The sequence below is a fragment of the Melanaphis sacchari genome, unplaced genomic scaffold (genome assembly GCF_002803265.2).
Source record: "Melanaphis sacchari strain LSU unplaced genomic scaffold, SCAv2.0 Contig0_pilon_pilon, whole genome shotgun sequence".
Classification (NCBI taxonomy): domain Eukaryota; kingdom Metazoa; phylum Arthropoda; class Insecta; order Hemiptera; family Aphididae; genus Melanaphis; species Melanaphis sacchari.
Genome location: NW_020270366.1, coordinates 10,359,761 through 10,378,064, shown reverse-complemented (window position 1 = coordinate 10,378,064; position 18,304 = coordinate 10,359,761). Strand labels below are relative to the sequence as shown.

The window sequence follows — 18,304 nt, the reverse complement described above, 5'->3', positions numbered from 1 at the left end:
AATATTTTTAAATTGATATTTTTTCGAACTTTTCTCATAAGACGGTTCATTTGCATACCGATTACTCGCGCTAAAAAAAAAGCCGATTCAGTAGAACTTTAGAGTTAAGTTAATAAGAAATCGTCTCATGTTTTAATGATGCACCTATAAAGAATAAGATAAAGATATAGGTATGTATACACCAGCCACTAGGCTACATAATATTATATATTATTAGTCTGCAAGAACAGATAAACAAAAATAATGTATATTTTACATTTGAATTATTTATTTTATTCTATTTCATCATCAATATTTTATTATTCTATACTCGTACACTTTAAAAACGAACGATAGGTCTTTAATTGTAATTCCCCACTGTACTGTTATAAACCCGCCAGCTATTTAGGTACTACGAGTATTCAGTCGAACATAGGCGTTTACACCGGTGTGGCTTAATCATATTAACATTTAATAATGTATACGATTTAATCTGTTGGACGTCGAATTATTTTAAACAGTTATACATGAATCGATCAACAATTAATAATTATACATAGTTTATTTAAATGTAAAATTATCTATTTAGTGTTGTTATTTTATTAAATATTGAGTGTAGTTCCCGTTCGTTCACCTTTGATGACCATGAAAACTTCGTTCTCCTGGTTAATGTGTTTTTGTTTCTTTTTCGGTACGTAAATTAAATACATTGCGATTCGTGTAACTAACCTAATATTTTTAGTAATTATATTTATATTAGTCAAGTAAATACAAAATAAATAAATACGAAAAAAATAATATTATCATATGCGAATATTTGATTGAATTTTTTTTTTTTTTTTTGGGGGGGGGGTTTAATTTTCCTTTTTTCTTTTTTTTTCAAAATAGGTACCTATTTAATGCTTTGAAAATGTTCAATAATTTTGGGGGGCTAAACTCCCCCCCTCCTAGTCACAGCCAATGATTATTATAATATTGTAATAAATCGATCATTTTAGTATTTTTAAATATTATACATGAACAAATGATAAAAATACTAAATAGGTATACTTATTAAGTATTAAGATCACAATAATACATATCCAAATTTCTAATTGTGTCATCAAAATAATTAGCATTTTGAATAATAATATTTAAATATTAAATCATCTGACAAATTTGAATAAGAATAATCTTTTGTATACTTATATTGTCGTATAATTTGTAATTTTCCACGAGATAACGGGTGGCTACTAGTTATTCTAGATATAACAATACTTATATAGCTACTCTTTGGTTTTGTCACTGACATATTTTCGCAACAGTATAATATGGGAAGTCGGGGGACAAAAGTAACAAGAGTTGAAACTTGAAACTTTGAAAGTAATATACTAAATCTATCTTTACGCGATAATTATTATTTATTTTAAACCGAAAAGATGTTGGGAATAGAGAATGTGTTATACACAGTACACACTTAATCTAAAAATAATACATTTGCTTTTATTTATAGTAAAGTATTACGAGTAAATTTTACATTTTTTCCGGACTTTTTTTTTTAATATTTCGTTGAGTTTTAATAAATATTTACGAAATAAATTCAATTTAATTTTAATATTATAAATACACCTTGTGAAAGTATTCTAACTTAATAATTACACCACTATTATAAATTACTATTAAATGTTACTACATTTTTGTTAGGTCTGAAAAAGTTACCTTCGGAAGGATTAAATGTATAAAACTTATGTTTTATAGGACTGATTTTTTTCTGATACATCTAAATATAATTAGATAGGTACTTAGTTTGCTTTGTTAAATAATCTATTTTTACTCTGTAGTCTGTTTTTAGAAATGTATATGAAATAGATAAGTAGTTTCAAGAACAGGAATTATAGATTCTTAAAATGAAATCATTTTTAAAACGATAATTTAAACGCAGGAAAGCTATTTTTTTACTTTGAAATTTATAAAAAGTTTAGGTTGGTTAATTAAATGGTACCTAAATATTTTTAATCTTAAATATTCTAAAAATAAAAAAGGTAGGTAAGTAGATATAAGTTCTGCTGTGCATTTAGTCATAGATGGCACTTAGCTCTTATTATTGGGGGGGGGGGGGGATTAAACAATTGACTGACCTATTTAAAAATCTTTTCATATTTAACTTATCTAAAACTTCCACCTATATTTTTACTTCATATTTAAGTAAGAACTAATAAAATTTCACACTCCTTTATTTTTATATTTTATGTTTAAATAATTTCCTAGTCAAGTGCTATTAATGAGTGGCTTCTTATTCCTATTTATTATATTTTTTATTTTTGTTCTGACAACACATACACTTATTGTTCTAAATAATAGGTACAGTTTGTGCATATCTTAATAAAAAAATAATTAAGCAATTTAGTATATATGTGTACTAATATTTTATAACTATATAGACGACAAGTATATCAATTAATATCAATTATGTTATGTTTTAAAAGTGATCATAATATTATATTATTATCCGTAATGTTATAGAATTTAAATTAGCTTATATTAATTTATGATAATATTGATTTGACTTAATATGGGGAATAATTTTCTTTTATAATTATACAATTAAAGTTATTTCAAAATAAATATTTTATAAAAATTAAAAATTATTTGAATAATATTTAATTTAGGAGGTGGGAAAAATTATAAATTTGTCCTTTCAATATTTTTTCGGGGGCAACCACCCCCTTGTGCTTCCCTCCCAAATACCGCCTATGCATTGAGACCATTGAGTGTTGAGTGAGCCATTATTATAAGTATGAAAAAACAAGTGATTTATCAGTTATTAAAATGTTTATACTCAGAATAATATTTATTAAAAATAATTTTAAGTATTATAAAAGAATATTTATACGTAATATTGGATCTAATATTTATTATACTTTAACCATTCTTATAAATTATAAATATCGATAGATTAATATATTAACTATTAACATTTTTAAGTTACCATAGCCTTTATCATATCTTTCGAATCCATTTTATTATGGAACTATTATCCTCGAATCTTCATGGGATACTTATTTAGTAGTAAAATCATTTTTAAAAATTTGAAAATATGGTCTTTAAGTTAATATGAAATTTCTAATTACTTTATTATTGAGAAAAAAGTGAATGAGCATATTTAGTGAATCACTCTGCATAATAATTTCAAACAAATGTATAAATTCTAATTAACTTACTCTTGTTTATTATACATAAATTACAATATTTTATTATTTTAGAAATTGGCATTTTGTGTGATAGAAAACTCGAAAAACGACAAACCATATTTTATTGTCCAGGGTTGGTAAATATGTACTCTATGTTTTCAAAATAAATAATAATAAATTACTATTTAAACTATTTAATATAAATATAGTTTTTACAAAACATTTTTTATGTGCTACAAGTAAATTTAACTTTTATGTAAATTATTATACTTAATTGTTTTTTGAAATCATATTTTTATTATGTGTATTTACTATTTATTGTTTAATTTGTTAGATGTTTAGAAACGTATTTATTATACTAATTATCTGTAGTAAATTTTACTCTTGAATTATGTTATGTACATTATAAAATATATTTTTGATATGTCTATATTATTGAAAATTTGTAATTAAAATTTATCGTTACATAACTCTCTATCTCCAACTCAAGTATGAGCTTACAGGAGATTGATTAGTTCAAAAAAAAAAAAAAAAAAATGATAATTTACAGTTAATTAATTTTATTTTTGAGTCAAACGTGAATTATAATTTATTGTGTCACATTAAGATCAGTGAGATTATAACACAATCAATATACATTAGATGCTTGTAATTTATGAACAGCAGAAACCACATTAGTAACTCATTTTAATTACTTTTTATCACAATTTCATCGGAGTGAATTAATTTTATTAAAAAATGTCTACTTATATTCAATGTACAGCTACAATGGCATAATAAATATTGGCAATGTTATTTATTCTTAACAATATATCTATATTATAGAGGAATTTGCTATAAGTGCATTTAATAAAACTACAAGTAACATGTTTTATCAAATATTATAAAATAATAATTTATTCAAAAAAATTTTAAATATCTATACTTGCGGTTATTTTAATTAAAAAAAGCGTAACTGAATATGGGTGTGGATCTGGCCAGTGCATTGATGTCTCAAATACTTGTAATGGAATACGAGATTGCAATGATGGATCTGATGAAACTTTACTTTTATGTGAAACGGTCTTGTAAGTTGATTGAGGTTTCAAAAAACTTAAGTACATAAAATATAATTTATATTAAAGATGTCCACAATATACATTCAAGTGCAAATATGGCGCTTGTATCAGTAACAAGTATAAATGTGACGGCTTCGAACAGTGTGCTGATGGTTCGGATGAAGAACATTGTTCCAATTCAACTTCAATATCAACATTTGCGAGTGCAATATCTAAAAAAAACGACACAGCAAAACCAATAAAGCAGTCTTACATCAAGTGCGTCACTTGTATAAAATCTTATTATTCTTATGTCGAAACAAATGTATTCCTAATGGAATAGTGTAAAAATCGGTGTCTGAAAAATTGAATACTAGTTTTATTGATTTTTAGGAAAACTTGCGTGATACCGACAATTGAGGGCACAAAATACTTCTATAAAGATTGGAATCAAAATGTTTCTCTATCTTATGGTACAGCAATTGAACAATATCGCATAGTTGAAGAGGACTGTGAAGTTGGATTTCACAAAGTTGTTCCTTATAGATTTATGGTATGCTCGGAATCCGGACAATGGAGACCATTCGTAACTGATGAATTATGTTTAAGTAAGTAATAATATTATGTCTTATTGTGTTGTATATTATACATCAGTACAGATTATTCAGAAAATTATTTTTGACTAAAAAGTTATTATCCTGAAAGATGTTTGGTAATAATATATACTATTTAATCATCGTTACTATTGAATGTGCATTAATTATATCATATTTTATTGATGTAACTAGAAATGTGTCCGCCTATGGAATCAGATAGTTTAGATTTTGAATGTATCTTTGAGGATAAATATATTAGTTGCTTAAAAGCAGTACCTGGAACCATATTAAATCAAACATGTAAAGCCACTCATAGATTATCAAACGAACAAGAACAACGCTCAACTCGATTAATTTGTCTGGAAGATGCAACATGGAGTGATGATGATCTATATACGTGTATTCCATGTAACAGTATTTTTTCATTATTAATTATATTATCAGCATTGTGAATTTATTGCACTAAAAAAATCATGAAATATAGAATAAATATTTTAAAATAGGGAAATTATAAAAAAATTATGTAATATATTATATGAATAAAAAGTTACTAAATTATAGTGGGCATAAAAATATTTAAATTATATATTAATATTTTTAACTCTTGATGAAATTTATCGATATGTATAATTATTAATTTCACAGTTCTAATTATTTTACTAGAATGTATTAGAGTTTAAAACTTTTAGGAGGTCATACAAGTTTAGGTATTTATAATTATTAATTAATTAATTAATATTATTGTTATCATATATTTAAGTCCATAAAATACATCTTACAATTATAAAATCAATAATTAACACATATTAAAAGTTTTGACATTATTATGCTAAAATTTGTCTATTTATATACTTCAAACAAATTAAATATATATGTATATACATATATTATATGTATTTACGACCGTAATATAATAAATAAAAAATTGCTAATAGTGTGAAAGTTAAGTGGTTTTCAGTATATAAGTTGAAATTTCAGATCTGTGTATTCATAGCTGCATATATTTTTTAAATTATCGACATCATATTTTACTCTATAACTTAGTATTATTATTATATTTTATATTATTTATTAACGTTAATATATACATATATATATATATATATATTAAAACGTATGATTGTAGTTTGTGGTCAACTATATACTCCAAGCAATAAGTCAAGTGATGAGAAAATAGAATATGAAACAGTGCCTTGGAGTGTTGGATTATATCGACAAAATAACAGTCACCATGATGAGTATTTTGAATTAATATGCGGAGGGACATTAATTGCGCCGAATTTAGTTGTTACTGGTAAAACATTTTTGCAGGGATATACATTTAATAAATAATTTTCAATATATTTTAATGTTTATAGCTGCTCAATGTTATTGGGAAGAAGGGAATACTGATAAAATATTGACGAATAAAAATAATACTTATAAAGTTGCTGTTGGAAAGTATACTAGTGATATTTCAATAAAAGAAAATAATTTTACTCAGATTATTGATGTAAGTAAAATTTTTTAGCTGAAAATAAAAACATTTTCTCGGTTCTAAACATTTTTACAAAAAACATTTTAGGTGGGTTTAATTTATTTAAAAGAGAGTTATAATGGTTCTTCTTGGTATTATGCCGATGATTTAGCTATTATCGTGTTATACACTCAAGTTACAATCAGTGACTTTGTTTTGCCAATTTGTATCGATTGGTCTAAGCAATATACTGTTCCGAACGGATCTAATGGAAAGGTGAATACTATATTTGATACACCCTTACAATTATAAACCAATATTATCGGTTACGTGGATCTTTTTAACCTATAACAAAATTAAAGCTAACAAAAATAAATATCTTTAGTTAAACAACAACACTGTAAACTAATTTTTTTTTTGTCAATTTGTTCAAAATCTAAATTTTTTTTAAAAAAAAAGAAAAAACTTAACAAATAGATAACTGTTAACTGTTATAAGTTATAATAATATTTTTATTATTTTGTGCATATATATAAATAAATGAATTGAAAAATTAATCATTCTAATTTTAATTATTTAATAATATGAAGAATATGAGTTTTAAACAATTTATGTTGTAGGTTGTCGGCTGGGGAAAAACTAAAATGATAGAAACAAGTTCTATTTTATTAAAAGCCAACGTATCATATATTGATAAAAATACTTGTCGTGATATGTATACAAATGGATTTCAATCATTGGTGACTGTAGATAAATTTTGCGCTGTTTCTCCATCAGGTAATATACTTGCTTATAACAAATATATTTTGTATAAATTCATAAATTTATAAATCATAATACACCTATGCATACACTTGAATGTTGAATATTTGTTTGCTTTTTTGTAAAATATATCTTGTGGTTTTGGATGAAAATATCCTTTTTCTATTTGATTTTGATTTGCATGAAAGTAAAAATATATTTTAAAATTACTGAATATTTATTTATTATTATATTTTATTGGTTAAATTTTCTATTATATTATTATCGGGATGCACAAAAAAAAAATGTTGTCAATCATAGGGTTCTAAATCATGTTTATAAAGGATCATTAGCTTACTACTCATTTATTAAATATTATTTCTGATTACATTTCAGAACAAAACATTAATGAAATATTCATTGGTTCAGGCTTAACATATGAACATGGTACTTTACAATTTTTAACCGGAATAGTAAGTGTCATGAATCCAAGCACGAATGATTTATTTGCTGTTTTTACGGATGTAAGTCACCATATTCAATGGATTCACCGATTCGTGAAAGACTTTACTAATGTAAGTGAATACATCGTGTTATAGTACGATGATATTCTACACCAAACGATTTCTATTTGAACACTTTATTGTGCAAGACTCGTGATAAAAACGAAACTTATTGTATTAAAAATTATGCACAATTAATTATTTATATACATTATTGAAATTCAGATTCAAAAATATAACATATATTATTATAATGTTTAAGTATATTTAAAAGTTTGAAATATACGATATTAACAGCTAGCTGATTTGCGAGTGTTAACATTTTACTATATTATAATAATTTTTTATTGATACATATATATTATAAAAAAGCGCAAAAATAACGGCATAGGTACGTATTATAACATTAATTTTGACCAATAACTACTTAATCTTGACTTATGAAATCGGAAAAGAGTTAAAAAATATGTTTTAGATGAAAGTCGAAAGTTAAGAATTTTATAGTTATCGATAAATTATAAGTATCTTCTTAGTAAAATTGGAGTGTTCAATAGATCGTAGGTATATAATAATATAATGTTTGGTAAAAATACATCAAAATTATGAAAAAACTTTTGCCCATCTAAAATTTGAATAATTCATAGATCGGGTTTATGAAAACAATTGTAAATCTAGAATCACAACTATTCTTCATTTTCAGTTTTTTATACTGATACATTGGCAGGTTTAAATAGTACCAGCGAGTTACCGAGTAAAACTCTGTAGACTGGGCTATATTTTGGTGTGAATAATTTATGAAATTGAGCTAACATTTTTATTTTTAAAACCTATATTTCTTTTTGTACGCAGAATAGGAACCCATATTATAATTTTTATATCATAGACCTCCGAGTGCCTAAAAATTTGGGATCTTGACTAGTCTCGAAACATGCTCTTAATGTCTTCGATAAATCCAGTTTTGGTTAGACTAAGTATCAAACTTAATTTTTAATTCATTTTAGCGGGTTTTAGACTAGTAAAACTCGGTAAGATAATGTAAACTTATTATTTAGAATATACTTACACTATCTGACACTATTATGTTAAGTTTATTTTATAAGGTGCAACAGATGGTATGCTTAGTTTTCCTTAAGGCATTTTTTTCTCCGTGTTATTTATAGTCACACTATTTGTGAAGAATAAATAATATTTTTGGAATTTGCATATCAAAATCAAACTTTAAATTGATTTTTTGAAAAATAAAAATATTAGGTATCAATTTCTGTTATCTTGTCGCAAAACTACCAAATAGTATGGCAGCTATATTATAATTCATAAAATGTGTGATCATTGATCAGACCATACAAATATAATATAATTATAAAGTGTCATTAATATGTTTATTTCGAATTCGAGACTGTTTGAGCCTTGAATTTTTGATATAAAAATATTATATTAGCTCTAAACTAAAATCTTAAAAGCAAAAACATAAACGCGTGATCAAGAAACTCAAAATGGCGAAATTAAATTATTAGTTTCAAAACATAATATGATAATAATAATTTGATGATGTTTATCTGATATTTTCACAAATTCAAAACAATGTATGTCTAAGCAACCTTCTGGGAATACCTATATAGTATACACAAACTTGTTTTAATCTTACGTTTTTTTACGTAGTTTGGAGCATCAAGGTCAGAATAACCTAGAATTCTTAAATATATTTATATATATATCATAATTATATATCTTATAACTTTAATACCTGTGTCCATCACTCCATCCTATACATAGGGTAACGAGTTTTACTCACTTACCTCGGCATACTAATACTTGAGATCATTAGTAAATATACTAAAATTGAAAAACAACTTTATTTACTTATATGTACGTATATTTTTCATTACTTACTTACGTAGTATGCCCTTGGTTTTGGAATATTTATGGATTGATTATTGGGAGGGGGAAAATTATTAACTGTTTATAATATGTTATGCATGATTCGTGCAAAAATTGTATTTTGTTGTACTTGAAATACAAACTACATGTAACGTATAACAAATTGCATATACATTATACATATAAATTAAACAATACCAAATTACCAAAATAAGGATATGATATAAATATACATATATCTGATGCTGGAATATAAACGTAAATTAAACAAGAACCTCAATCTTGGATAGTCAAATCCTTAATAATTAAATTTGATACTAACTCGACAACTAAGTAAAAAAATATCAAAATAAGCAAATTTACATAGGTATTTGATTTATAAGTAAATCGCATACCTCAACAATAACATACTTAACTCGTAGAAATTAATTGAAACCGCCAAAATCTACAAAATAATATCATAACAATAAAATTATTAAAATTTTTTTATAAAACGCTAGGTATACATAGGTAGAGCTTAATAAAACCAAGAATTTGTGTATTTATCAGGTATCCGTAGTACTATGGTACTACTTAACTATAATTTTGTCAATTGGAATGAGCTATTAGAAACTGCAATGTATTACTTTTTCTTTAATTTTTTAGAAATTAAAAAATGTCATATCAAATCACTTTGTAAAATATTAAGCATACACAAAAATGTTTGATTTTTATTTTCAAAGTATATAATTGGTATATTGGTTCGTTTGACAAATAGACAAAGACAAAATGAACAATTAATGTGATAAATGTTTGTACCTAACTAATTTTTATAAATTTACAATGTATACAAAATATAATCATGGATGAAACAACATCCAGGTCTCCCACCTTTCTTCAAAATAATGATGATAATTTTGGTTCTTCGGCACTTCAACCAATACCATTTGAACCATTATTAATTTAAAACTTCTACCTAACAGTTGTGTAATATTATTAGTGGTTAATATATCCCTAAAAATACAAAAATAATAATTCTATAAGCAATACACGGGTAGTATTTTTCAGTAATCGTTCAGAAATGTACAATGAATAGTATTTATTTTTATGTGAATTATTTAACATAATATAGATTGGTAAATATTACATAATATATAACTTGTTAATATCATAATATTATTTGCTGCAATATTTTCGTCATCGGCCATGAAGTCAACGTATACTTTTATTCTGGTTATATATTCATATTTCATATTGGGTACGTATATTATAATACTATTTTAGACCGTGCGTTAATAGTAGGTACTATTTAAATTAGAATTTTAATAACTAGTTCTCAACAATATCAATTTTGCTGATTTGTCGTAGTGCAAAAAATGAATAACGTAGATACTTGAAAATGTTATTAAATATTTAAACTACCATATTATTTTTTACATGGTTTGACTTTTTTCAAGTTATTAATGGGGATTTTAAATTTTCAAAACCATCTTTTTTCAAATTTGTTTTTCGTATACAATAAATACAAATTTATCATTTAATTCAAGTTAAACATATTATCCATTACAATATTTTTTTAAACTACGAGGTACACTTGACATGCATCTATTATACATCAAAATAATTATCTTATTGTCAACTTTATTTTTTCAAACGAAAACCAACCTTTTTTACTATAAATTAAACAAATAATTATTCTTGAAAATGTTGATAGAAGTATTAAATGAGTATCTAAATTTAAATTTGAACGATGAACGAATAGTTTCTGAGTTATTAAAATGTACATATTTAGATTTTAAACAATATAGCTCTTAAATATAGTTTACCAAAATATTAAATAGATGTAATATTGATCATGTAGAATTTTTATATTTAGAAAATTTTTACGAATTATAAAATGTTGAATGGTTAATATTAAAATTTTATAATATTAATTACTACGATTTTCAAATCATTATAACCTCTATATTTTCCTAACTCCTTATCGTGAACCTATTATCCTTAGTATACAAAGTTAAATAACTCAATAACTCAAAAGCTATTTGTTCAAATTTCAAAAAAATATTTATTAACATAAAATTATAGTTTATTATACACGGTTTTTGATTATTTCAGGAACGGTTATTTTGTGTGAAAAAGAATTTAAAAAACGACAAACCGGATTAATTTGCTCAGAGTTAGTATAATAATTAACTATTGATTTTATGTATAATGGTTTAACTTTATAACTTATTTTTAAGTACCTAAACATTATAAATAAGTTAAAAAAAGGTAATAATAATTTAAAAATTATTGATATTTTTACGAAGGTTAATACATAAAAGATAGCATAATTATTAAAATTGAAGTTAGATTTTTCTTTAGATAAAAATGTATAATTATCAATAAAATAGTAACATCATGTAAAATCTAATTCTCGATGAAATAGTTGATGTTTTATTGATAGCATATTTCTAAAAATAAGTACATCAAATCTTTTATATAAGTCTTTTAAAAAAGTAGCGTTTCTATTCGGCTTGTATTATAGAGTATAGACTATAGTTAATGTATATTTAAAAAATATAATTAATGAACACTTATTTTAAACAATAAATTTATAAATACATATTATGTCACGGGTTTTTAAAACGCAGATTTAAGTACCAATAGTATTGTGAAAAATTAATTAATTATAGAATAAATATTTCCTTATATACTTAGTTTTTTTCTTATAGTGAATTGGAGTACACTTGTAAATCTGGCCAATGCATAGATATCACATCTATTTGTGATGGATTACAAGACTGCAAAGACGGATCTGATGAAACAGAAATTCTATGTAGATCGATCACGTGAGTTGTTAATGGTTAAAAATATAAATACATGTTTAATATAACTATTATATAAAAATAAATATAAATAAATATTTGATATTAAAATTTAAAGGTGTCCAACATACGCATTCAAGTGCAAATATGGTGCTTGTGTAAGTTTAGGAAGTAAATGTGATGGTGTAAATCAGTGTTTAGACGGTTCTGATGAGGCACAATGTGCCGATTTAATTTCACCACCAATAACTACAGAATCTGAAAATAACTCTGAAAATACTTCAAAACAATCGAATTCTACTGAGTCAACTATCATAGAATCGACAATTACGGAATCGACAACTACGGAATCGACAACTACGGAATCGAGTACTATATCGATAACTACAGCATCAACAACTACAAACATCTCATCCTCTACATTAATTCCATTAATCACACTAAACACGTCGATGGACAATTCTTCCAATCAAAAGTACTCATACTTGAATTCTTGACCTAAAATATAGATCTTCGTAATATTTCAAGAAATATAAGTGTTTTAAAAAAGATACTTAAATTGTTTATATCTATTTCTGTGTAGAAATAAAATATTTGTTTAATAAAAGAATTTAACATATAATTGTTACGTTAATTTTGCATTTAGCAAAACTTGTGTGATACCAACCATTGAGGGAACTAAGCATTTTTATAAGGATTTAATTCAAAACGTTCCCGTACCAAATGGTGCTGTTGTTGATAAATATCGCATAGTTGAAGTGGACTGTAAAGAAGGATATTATAAAAATATTCCACACAAATTTATGGTTTGTTCGGATTCTGGACAATGGATGCCATTTGTTTCTAAAACATTGTGTTTGAGTAAGATACGTATAATTTTATTAATTCATACCACATAAACAAATAGTAATAAACTTGTTTTATTACAGTTAAATATAAATTATATTAAATGACATAAAATGTATAATACGTATAATATTTCCTCTATATATTCTAGAAAAGTGTCCTCCTATGGTCTCAGATATAATAGATATTAAATGTTCGCTGAATGGAAATAATGTAAATTGTTCAACACCATCAGAACCTGGTACTAAATTAACACAATCTTGTAAAGTCACAAATTCACATAAAGGACAAAAAGTAATGGATACTTCTAATGAGCTACTTTGTCTTCAAAATGCAAAATGGAGTGGTCAATTACTTACCACTTGTACATCACGTAATTAAAATAAAATACATTTTCGTATAGAATACTTTAATTAAATATTCATTACTGACTTTGCGTAAGACAAATTGAAAATTTCGGAACCCAATAATTTAGATTTAGATTTATACCTCAATTATATCCGTATACAAAAATATTTATTTTACATCAATATCATACCTAAATTTATGAAACTAAAATTTATATATCTTTAAACTGACAATACTTATTTTTAGTTTTTATATTTAATTTTTATCTAGGATTATCAGAGAATTAATTAATGTATTCATTTTATTATTTTACAGGTGACGAATTAATCTTAAATAGAGTGAGCGAGTCATCAGTAATAGCACCTTGGAATGCGGAAATATATAAAATTAATAACGATGGTCAATATTACCGAATATGCGGAGGAACACTAATTGCTCCAAATTTAGTTGTCTCTGGTAAAAACTTTAAGCTATATACTTAACAAAAAATTAATTTAAATTTTTTGTAGCTGCTCATTGTTTTTGGAAAAAGGGGTTAAGGAGAAAAATTATATTGAATGAAAATAATAGTATTAAAATTGCCGTCGGAAAAACAACTACTGATTTTTCTGTAATAGACAATCAATATACACAGTATATAGACGTAAATAATTAATATAAATAATATACAAACTTTGGCGTTTGAAAAATTTACTAAAATTGTTATTATAATAATAATAAAATATTTACATTTTTAGGTCAAATTAATTTATCTAAAGGAAAGTTATGAAGGCCCGGCTGGATTTTATGCTGATGACATTTCTGTAATTGTGTTAGCAACTGACATCATCAATAGTAATGGTGTTTTTCCAGCTTCTATTGATTGGTCAACAACATATTCACTTTTCAATGGAGATCTAGGAAAGGTAAACCAAATCGTTTATAAATTATTTACTGTCTATTTAGAATAATTAATATATTTAGCATGTATATAAGTAAACATAAGTTTATATTTCAATATTTGTAACTTCAGAAGAAATTAAAAACTATATTTACATAAATTAAGTAGTTTAAACAGTTATGATATTTATTTATCGATAACAATTGCTTAATGATAACCCCTTTTTACCTATATATTAGTTATATAAATTGGAAACCTATATGGTGCTGTAATCATCAATAAATTTCCTTATTGTGCAATAATAACCCAAAAACAAAACAGATTATACAAATATGCTATACGAGTATTTAAAATGATTTATAAACTACCTAATTGCAACTAATCCTGATTTTAGTAATCCTGAATTAATAAGTTATTTCAGTATTCTTATGATTATTAATAAATATTATTTAAAATAATAAGCTATTAATATTAAATTTCATTCATATATTTCACTGAAGTACTATATTATGTTTGTATATAATTTGTGGTTGTTAGAGATATTATTATTTATTTTAAAAATTATGAGTCCGTACTACCATTGTATTTGTCATAATCTTACACCATCTTAATAAAAACTGTATACATGTGTTTTATAGATGTTTGGCTTGGGAATCAATAATATTATGAATGGTAATGGACAAGATAAATCGATATTAAAATTATATACTTTACCATATATTAATCACAATACGTGTCAGAAAATGTACACAAATGGATTTAGAAGTTACGTGACCAAAGATAAATTCTGCACGGGTTATAAAATGGGTAATAAAACACTTATGATTCTTATAACAATAACCTAAATAACTGAGGATTCTATTGAACTAATGACTACGCTTTTGATGAATATCAATTGGCTTTATGAATCCTCAATCCGAAGGTTGAGCGATTTTCATAAATGTAACTGAACATAAATTCCTGTAAATACTCGGGAATATCAAAATATTCATGAGAATCAATTATTTTGTAAACTAATTGCACATTCTAATTAGATATTCAAACATTTTATTCAAATATCTACAATACATACTAAGTAAAATTATGAGTGAAAAATGAATTAAATTGTAATTTTCTTTTACTCCATCAAAAATATTAGTAAAAAGGTAAGGATATGGGTACTCTGTTACATTAAGTGATCATCTCATATTGTTTCCGCCGATATAATAAGTTACACACATTTTATATATTCGTTATATTTGTTTATTTTAGTTATGTTTAAAAATAATTATTGCCATTGTTAATTATATTATATTGCGTTGATATGTTAATCATAATATAACAACGCGTAATCGTCCGTCTCTGGCACATTTAGGGCGCGTGGTATAATACAGCCGCCGTCAACTCGCTGGTTCGCGCAATTTTAGCACGGCCCGACGGCCGCTGTCCGATTGTACATAATTGTCCATAATAATAGTTATTATAAAAATTACAATAATTATTGTTGTAATTACGTCCGAAGAACCTCATTGTCGTCGAACCGTCCGGTTTCTTACGTTGTCGCGGACCGCAGTAAATCAATCTAAATATTTTGTTCAAATACCATTAGATAGTGTTTTTTTTTTTGTAATCTTTTGGGCTTTAAGACCTATAGTAACCATTACAATGACGTATCTTTCGTGACGCTAGTCCTCACGTAAGGACGTTCTATATTTATAATCGCTTCATCATACCACGCCGCGAATCTTCATGCATTTTTATTATTACTGGTTTTATAGGCGCTAACCGCCACATCTACTTATTTATTATTTATTACTATTATACGTGTGGTCGCGAATTGCCGTGATTTTTTATACTATTGTAAATTAGTTTCGTGTTGTGGTAGTCAATTTTATTATACGAGTATAGGTAGCAGCTGACCAGCCGTGCACCGACTGTTTAATGTGTGAGTTTTATCGTTCTATCGTCTTATATATAAATAATTATGCAGTTATTATAATTTATTATTGGTTGTGCCGAACCGGCAGTTTTAATCAGTCTTATTATACATTGTTACTTGTTGAGCCAATAAGGTCGTAATCCATTTATTTATTATATATTAGTATATAGTATACGTTGTTACCTGTTGGCTCAAAAACAACCGTAATTATGTAGGTACATTCAATTATACTATATTTAACACTAAGTTACCTATCTGTCACTAGTTTTTAAGTTTACACACACTACATACATATTTATACACAAGACGTATTTCATAGCTCGACAGTACACACACCAGCTATTCCTACATATTTTTAGGTCTAAAATAGTTAAGTGTTAGTACGTGAAGTTTAAGTTTTTTTTTTTGTTTTTGGTGTCCGGGCACTTGTATTACTACTTTATACGCTCTCAGCCCGCACACATATAAAAAACGATTCTCATTGAAGATGATTTGTAATCCTAATTAAATAACTAAGTATGTTTTATGATATATTTAAATTTTTATTAAAATAATTTATTTTAATATTACTAAATACAGTAGATTAAATTATTATTTGCTAAAAACTCAATAGGTACCTAGGTATTGGAAAACGTCATTGTTTTTACGAAATATAATGATAATTATACCCATGAATTATATTTTTAAATTACAATTAAATAATTAAAATCGTTATTCTTCGTTTAAATATTTGATTTTGTTCAATTTTATACTTAAAATGAATAAATATAAAAAGTGAAGAGAACGAGAAAAATTAAATTGGCCAGAATTGTTTATTCAAGACTGACATGTGATACTTGGTGGCAAAAGGTGATCCATCAATATACCAATCATACGGCACCACTCTCACTATCAAACTATCTTCAATAAATGCAGAATGTGCGAAAAACAAAGAAAGGAACTCAACATTAATAATCTTACATTGATACAAGTCTAGGTCCAAAACTAGACAAAGACAATGAAATTAATATAATAGAATTTTTTTAAATAAACAAAAAAAATTCTAAACATAATATAGTCGAAGCAGACATTTTATAATTTCAAAACCAATACAAAAAATGTAGATATTAAATTCTGGATTCATTAAAAATATTATGATTAAAATCATATCAAAGCGTGTTTAATGTTTAAAAATATTAATTATAGTGTCACGTCAGAAAGAACAAAATATTATAGTTGTTTTCTTTTTTAATTAGGTAGGTATCTACTTGAGACCTTTGGAATTATATTATAGGTATGAGTTTATTTACAGATGTGCATTAATTTAAAGAATGTATGTAACTGAGTTATATAAATTATCATGTATAGTATTTTGTCCCGAGAAAATGATAAAAGTATAATGTAATTTATGTTTCTGTTTAATGTGTACAAACTATAAAGAAATACTTCAAAATTTTAGTTGCAGGAGAAAAAGATCTTATAGGATTTGGCGGTTCGGGCTTGATGTATGGAGATAATGATTCTGTACAATATTTAACTGGAGTACTTAGTATCAAGGATTTATATTCAAATAAATCAGTAGCTGTATTCACAAGCATCGAACATCATGTACATTGGATTTGTCATATTTATTTAAATCATGCAACTTACACGATGTAAATGTGGCATACATTGTAAGTGATATAACACATATCGCATATCAATATATAATTATGAATATTAAACCGTGAAAATAAATAAACATATATTTATGAAAAAAAACCGATACGTTTTACTGACATTTTTTATTTCTATAGGTAACTATTTAAAGTTTAAGTATGTATTTTTAAAATAGTTTTTATTATTTAGCGATTTTTAGTTAATATTATGTATACAGTAGATGCCGCTTATAAGACTCACTTTGGGACCAGCACAAAGTGAGTCTTATAACCGAATGAGTTTTATAGGCGAAGTGGAAAAAAAAAATAATTACGTATTTATAAATTTTATTTTACTACATATTTTGCTTTGATTTTAATACATTAACACATATTACATATTACATACTTTATTATTGAATAAATTTAATAATCCCGATAAAAAAACTAAAATTATAATAGGTAAATATTACATATTACGATAACTGTGCAGCCGCCAGATAATCAGTACACTATAATAACAATTATCGTTGCGATAAATGTGAACTTT

The 18,304-nt window shown here is 25.1% G+C and overlaps 1 protein-coding gene across 1 annotated transcript; it reads left to right on the top strand.

The window, feature by feature from the left end:
- The first annotated feature begins 549 nt into the window (after positions 1-549).
- LOC112599283 lies at positions 550-17,879 on the top strand. The gene is made up of 22 exons (XM_025346102.1): positions 550-670; positions 3,222-3,282; positions 4,100-4,216; positions 4,274-4,465; positions 4,580-4,794; positions 4,975-5,190; positions 5,909-6,076; positions 6,141-6,274; positions 6,347-6,514; positions 6,859-7,015; positions 7,376-7,554; positions 10,498-10,597; positions 11,455-11,515; positions 12,054-12,170; positions 12,265-12,621; positions 12,793-13,007; positions 13,144-13,365; positions 13,656-13,796; positions 13,850-13,983; positions 14,078-14,245; positions 14,859-15,027; positions 17,577-17,879. The coding sequence occupies exons 1-22, from the start codon at positions 619-621 to the stop codon at positions 17,774-17,776; spliced, it is 3,543 nt and encodes a 1,180-aa protein (XP_025201887.1). The 5' UTR covers positions 550-618; the 3' UTR covers positions 17,777-17,879.
- The last annotated feature ends 425 nt before the right edge of the window (positions 17,880-18,304 follow it).